General features: G+C 59.7%; 2 protein-coding genes across 2 annotated transcripts in view; one reads left to right on the top strand and one right to left on the bottom strand.

Annotated features, from left to right (window-relative positions):
* The window catches only part of SPRN (shadow of prion protein), a 4,200-nt gene extending 1,459 nt beyond the window's left edge, over nt 1–2,741 (top strand). Inside the window, exon 3 of the mRNA XM_034663651.1 lies at nt 3–2,741. Within this exon, the coding sequence (XP_034519542.1) occupies nt 3–253 (251 nt within the window). The 3' untranslated portion in view covers nt 254–2,741. The remainder of the gene's footprint in view (nt 1–2) is intronic.
* The window catches only part of LOC100470048 (mitochondrial ribosome-associated GTPase 1), an 18,694-nt gene continuing 14,818 nt past the window's right edge, over nt 2,735–6,610 (bottom strand). Inside the window, exons 8-9 of the mRNA XM_034663541.1 lie at nt 3,768–3,880; nt 2,735–3,383 (exon numbers count right to left, since the gene is read on the bottom strand). Of these exons, the coding sequence (XP_034519432.1) occupies nt 3,250–3,383; nt 3,768–3,880 (247 nt within the window). The 3' untranslated portion in view covers nt 2,735–3,249. The remainder of the gene's footprint in view (nt 3,384–3,767; nt 3,881–6,610) is intronic.

The following is a 6,610-nucleotide window of genomic DNA, read 5'->3' as shown; positions in this document are numbered from 1 at the left end:
GCGCGTGGCGGCGGCGGGGGCGGCGGCCGGGGCTGCCGCGGGCCTGGCGGCGGGCTCCAGCTGGAGAAGGGCCACGGGCCCCAGGGAACGCGACCTGGAGGACGACGAGGATGCGGCACTGGGTGGCAACCGGACGGGCCAAGGCGTCTACAGCTACCGGGCGTGGACTTCGGGTGCGGGGCCCACCAGCAGCCCGCGCCTCTGCCTGCTGCTGGGCGGTGCTCTCGGTGCCCTGGGGCTGCTGCGACCCTAGGCCCGGCCTGGCTTGGGGCCAGATGTGGCCCCCAGCTGGCACCCTCCCTGCAGGCCTCTCCAGCCCACCCAAGACCGCCAGCCACTGAGCGCCCCTTCCCACCACTGCCCACCGCCTCCGACCCAGATAGCCTGTTCTATCTCTCACCTGGAGGCTGCCTCCTGTTCAGCGCTCTGCACAAGTCCCTCCCCAGCCTCCCCATGTCCCACGACCGGAGGACCAGGGCCCATCAGTTCCAGGATGCCCCACCCACCACCTGGAGTTCAGGGTCCTCCCCAGCCAGGAAGGCAGGTGCCTGGGCTGCCATCCTGGCCACCAGCCCACCATCTCTCCCAAGTTGCCCAGAGAGATGTGCCAAACCAGGATGTTCAAGCCATTCTGGCTCCCCTGACCCCATCCTGGACACTCGAGGGGTGTGGACAGTGCTGACCAGGAGGCAAAGAGGCAGGCCCTGAGGACCCTGTGGCCCTCCCCCATAGAAACAGCCAGAGTGGACCAAAGGACTAGTGCTCTGGGGAAGAAGAGAGGTTTCTTTCAATAGGTTGTAGTGTGCCTACCGCCTGTCCAGAAGAGGCAGTCTGGGGATTTTGGAGCCCACGTGTGCCCATCGTGGCTCTCTGGATAATCCCCAGAGCGCCCCTGCCACAGCGGCTGCCCCAGGGCCTTGCCAGCCCACCCTCAGGCCCAGAGGCCTGCCCGCTCCCTGGCAGGACTCTCAAGACCAGGGGCCCCTTGGGGCCACTTTGCTCCCACTTGAAACAAGTCACTCAACTCTTCTTGGGACCTATTTTTGGGGGAAACCACATTGTTGAATTTCCGGGAGCTTTTCATTTCCTCTGAGGGTTAGGCTCACCTTCTGGAATCAGTGCTCGCCGGTCCTCAGGGATGGCACTGCCACTCCCACTAAAAAGCCCTCCCTGGGACAGCCGGCTGTGCTCCAAGCAGGTCTGTAGCTCGCGGCCCGCTGGGAAGGAGAGGGCAAGGTGTGAATGGTGCGAAGGGGGCAGGCCAGATCTCAGGTCAGAACCAGCAACCAACACACCACGAGGCAGTCCCTGGAGGTGGACGGCGGCCAGGCCCAGCACCCGGCAAGCACAGCTAGACGCAAGAGTACTCGGGCTCAGCAAAGGAAAGCGCCCGGGAAGCTGAGCCCCTCCAACACCTGGCTGAGCATCTGAGGCTGTTCTGGGGACAGGACAGACCCCCAGAGAGGCCTCTAAGGAAATGCCAGGCGGGCCTTGCAAGGGTTTGCCTCTGGCACTCAAGCACCCTCGGCAGAAAGCCAGCCCTTTGCTTCTCAGGCACCCAGAGACCCGTTTCCCTTGAGCCTTGGGCCTGGGTCACCGTCCGTGAGCTCGGCCCTGGGGGCCTTGGCTCTTCACCACATCCTCCACCGTACCCCACGGCAGGACAACGTCCCAGGCCTGGATCCTCTGGATCTCCCCCTCCTTCGGTGCTCACTGAAAGCTTCACCCGCTGCTGGGCTGCCTCCCAGAATATGCCCTCACACCACCCCCTCCAGACCACGGGGCCTTCAGACTCAGTTGACGGATTCCAGCACCTCCTGGGGGGGCAGGGGCTGCCACCTCTGCTCTCCCACAGCTGACATACAAGCCTGGTTAGGGCGAGGGTCTCCAAGCTACCCGCGGAACCCTGGACCAAGCATTTCTCTCCCAAGACCAGGACACAGAGCTGCAGGACACAGCTTCCTGCAGCCGCCTGTACCCACAGCGCCAGCATTCTCAGGGTACAGCAAGCCCAGATGCCCCCCCACCCATTCCAGACCAGCAGGCTGTGGCCGAGCACTGCCCAGGGCCTCGGGCAGTGTGACCATTCCGCCCCTGCACCTGCAGGCGGGAGAGTCTCGCACAGGGACTCGGTTCTACCTGAGGGCCCAGAAGCGCGGGCCCAGCCTCTCGGGAGCCCTCGCAGGCTGCACGGCACCACGTGGCAGGTGTGGCGTTAACAGCCCTCTTAAGTCAAGGGCCTATTTCACACACCAGCCTGATTCCGGGCCGCGCTTGAGTTCTTCCCGCTCTCCTGGTCAGGGTGCAGCAGGAAGCAGACGGTGCCCAGGGCGGGTAATCGCAGCAGAGGTCAGCGTGTGCATGCCCGCTGTGGGCATCTTTGGGAGGGGAGGTGCCCTGCGGAGACTCGGGTGTTTCCAGGAAGGCCACGCCCCCAGTGGACACCGAAGAGGTGAAGCGGCTGACCAGGTCCACCCCCACCCCTTTCCTTCCTCCGCCCTTTGCTGGAATGCAGGTTGGTAGGCCAGGTTCCCTGGGGAAGAGTCCCACCGTCCTGTTAGCTAGAAGGTGCTCAGAGGCAGTGGCAAACTCCAGTCTCCACTGACCACACCGGCGACCCTCACGGCCCATACGCAGCTGGGGACAGACGATCCTTGGGTTCTGCCACAGCTCTCTGGAAGCCCCGTCCACTTTGTGTGCACATGTTAGTCGTGTCGTGAAATAAACACTCTGATGGCAAACAGTCTTCTTTATTGCAGGACCCAGCACACTACCAAGGACCTAACACGAGAATGCTTACTAAGCGGCTCATATCCCCATTCTTCTTGCTGAGAGAGGCCTTAACACGTGGGCCCAAGGTGCTACTGGTCACAACAAATCAGCCACAGCACAGACAGGCCTTTCAAATCGTTTAAATTACAGACTGTACTTTCACCTCCTAAGAAAACGTCGGCTTCTTAAGAGATACTCAGCACGTGTAAGGCTCACAGGGACAGCTCAGAGATGTCAGCAGCCCCGATATCCAGACCCCGGGCACCCTGCCGTGTAACCAGCAACTGGCCAGGCTGTGGAGTGGCGGCAGGTACAGGCTCCGTCCTAGAGACAAGACCTGAGTACCGTACAGTGACCAGCATGGAGATTTCGGGAAAGAGAGTCCCAGCGTCAAATTCTTGGCTGTGAGGGCCCGCGATGTCCCAATGTCTGGTGCCAAGGGCCAGGCAGGAGGGAGGCCCTGCCAGCTGGACCAGTTCAGGGGTCTGCCAAGGGGGCGCCCCGCAGAACATCCCTGTCCAGCATCACTGGGCCTAGCAGCCCGCTGCGGAAGGTGCGGAGGAAGTCTCGGGCTGCGGCAGCGTAGTTGGGCTGGAGGACGTTCACGTCCCCTGGGGAGACAAGACGGTCTGGTGAGGAAGGCACCTCTGTGCAAGGCAGGCCCAGGATTCAGACGCACCCCTCCCTGCCCATCCTCAGGGACTGATGGTGGGTACCTGTGAGCTTGGGCACCAGGGCAAACTCAGACAGAAACCACAGAGTCTGGGCAGTGGCGCCTGGACTGCAGGAGGCTTCAAAGGGGTGGGACGTGGGGTGTACCCAGCACGAGGCAGGGCTGCCCTGCCCTCCTCTCCAGGCTGGACCCTGAGCCCCCTCCCCTGCAGCACCTCTGTTCCCAGAACAGCCACGTGTGCCCACGGTGTCCTCCGCCCACAGCCACAGCCCTCTCGGTCGGCCAGTTCTCCCAGCCCGGGGCTGAGGCCTCCATGTCTCACCTGTCCCTGTGAGCACCTTCACCTTCTGCGTCTTCCCCAGCCTCACAGCCACCTGCTTCAGCACACTGGCTATGTCATCGCAGGCTCCGTCCAGGCCATAGTGCTGCACATAGCTACACACAGACCAGCGGTCAGGGGGTGGGACCCAGGGCCAGGATGTGCCGCGTCACGGCCAGCTCCATCAAGGACCCCTCCTGCGTGTGGGCTGACCTCTGTCCTCCCACTTGGCCATGGCCAGCTGCCCTAAGGGCAGCCTCCCCACCGGAGCCCGTGGCTGCATTACCCACCCCACTCCTGAGCAGGCCCGGGGCCTGGAGCCCTAGGTTAGCACGGCAAGCCACTGGGAAGTACGCAGGGCCTCTGGGCAGCTGCACGAGGGCAGGGGCACCAGGACCACCAGCACTGTCTCCAGGGGAGAAGGAACAGGTGAGCCCGGTGCTTCTGCAGCCCACGGACCAGCAGACTGAGCACCCATCTCCACTGAGAACTGCGCGGGGGCTACCGGGAACTCCCTGACCCACATGACTCCGGCTGTGGGCCTGAGAGGCCCAGCACAGGGTCGGGCACGTCTGACCCCGAAGGGCTGAAGGAGACAAACCTCATCCATAGACAAGCCACCCCCCGAGCCCCGGGATCCGGGAAACTCCACCCGGACCGCCTCACGTCCACAATGGAGGCCAGGGCTCAGCCAGGAGGAAAGTAAGACGTGGACCCAGCACCCACGTGGGCATCAGAGTGCCCGTCTCAGAGGGTGTCTGAACCCTGAGAACACAGGTCCTAAGTCAAACTTCTGAGGGTGGCAGCCGCACAAGGCACCAACCTCTCTATTTAGCAGAGGAGGGCTCAGCACATGGGAGAAAGGAAATCCTCCAGAGCCAGAGGCCAGGAGAGACCCCCCAGCAGGGCAGAGGGGCAGTGGCCAGCACTCACACAGAGCCAGGAGCGGGCGGGTGGGACACAGGGCAGGGGAGGGCCCTGCCCCACTCGGGGCAACGGCTCCAGACCCAGAGGCCTGGAGGGAACTGTTTCTAGACAACTGTCCCAAGCAAAGCTCAAGGATTTGTGCAGGAACTTAAAGATACCATCACCCAGAGATACAAAATTCAAAATGCCTGCCAGCCGAGCAAACAGTATGAAGCATGGACCGTGGGAAACGGACACATCATGAGGAGAAAATCAGTCAGGGAAACTGGCCCAGATGTTGGGTTAGCAGACAGATGTTAGCTCGCTTATTGTGACCACAGTCCACGTGGTTACGAACTGAAGTAGGGACACAGACGACGTGAAACGCGCCGTGAGACACACACTGGCGGGTGCAAGCAGCAGCTCAGACACGCGGGGGTGCGGGCACGTGGCCACACGTGGGCACCAAGTCCTGAGGACGGGAGAAGGCAGAAACTGAAAACACAGGAAGAAATCATGGTTGAAAATCTGATAAAAGCTACAAAGCCACAGATCTAAGGACTCAATGAACTTTAAACTCAAGAAATGTGGACAAAGCCAAACAGGGCCCGCTGCCATAAATGGCCCAAAAGTTCGACGAGAAAATCTTAAAAGCAGCTGGAGGAACAGACAAACCTGGCCGATTACTCGTGAGAAACAACAGGGGTGAGAACAGGATGGAACAACCTCTTTCCTGTCCTGAAAACAGCTCTCCATATAGCCTTTCACGCAGCACAAACATCTTTCCAAAACGAATGTGAAACGAAGACATCTTTGAACAACCAAAATCTGAAATAAATCAGCAGCAGACCCGAGCTGCAAGAGACCTGATGGGAAATCCTCAGTTGGAGGACGCCACGTTTAACCAGGACCCACACGAAGGAGCGGGCAGCGCTCACGAACCGTCAAGCAACGGGCAAACAGCTAAGGTCTCTTTCTTATACTTGAAGTCTCTGTATAAACGAAACAGGATAGCTCAGGTTTACAAACACGTAAAAGTAAGACAGAAAACAAAAGCCCAACGACCCGGAGAAGAATGGAGATGCACATCGTAAGGAGCCTGCACACGAGACATGTTATGACGTCACTCCAAACTCCTCAACACTCAGGCAACCTCCTCCAGAAGTTACAGATGACAAGCTCACAGACGGGACAGAGGGAGGAAGACAGGCAGGCAGATGCAGAGAAAGAGGAAAGGGAATGAGGGACAGATGGAACAAACAGCAAGACGACAAATCTGGGGTTAAGATTTTATTTACGTATTTGAGAGAGAGCATGATCGAGAGGGCACAAGCCAGGGGAGCAGCTGAGGCAGAAGGAAAAGCAGGCTCCCCACTGAGCAGGGAGCCCGACACGGGACTCGATCCCAGGACCCTGGGATCACAACCTGAGTCAAAAGCAGACACTCACTGACTGAGCCAGCCAGGCGTCCCCACAAGACGACAAATTTAACCCGAACATCAATAATCACATTATGTGTAAACAGTCCAAAGACCTAAAATAAAAGACAGAAATGGTCAGATTGGATAAGAAACAAGACCTCAGATTCATCCTTTAAGGTTTAGTGTAGTTGTAGGACAGCTAACAGGAAGAGTTTAGTGCCCCTCTTAAAGACTTATAAATGTTGGGATAGGTACCAGACCAGCAGGAATATCCACGGAATCAGCCTGAGACGCAGGAAGACACATCTGGATCTCTACAAATGAACATCTCCAGCGCTGAGTATCGAGGTACGAAGCGGGGAGCCGTGAAACCACGCACAGATATCCGAAGCTAAACAGAAGGGGGAGGGAGCCGCCGTGTCAGGGCGCCGGGAAGCGGTAGCCACCTGCAAGGGGGAGCGGACAGACCGCGGACCCGCACGCTTGAGACAGCAGGCTGAGAAGGGAGCTCCGGGAGCG

This window comes from Ailuropoda melanoleuca, chromosome 6 (genome assembly GCF_002007445.2).
Source record: "Ailuropoda melanoleuca isolate Jingjing chromosome 6, ASM200744v2, whole genome shotgun sequence".
NCBI lineage: Eukaryota > Metazoa > Chordata > Mammalia > Carnivora > Ursidae > Ailuropoda > Ailuropoda melanoleuca.
This window is presented reverse-complemented; position numbering and strand designations above follow the sequence as displayed.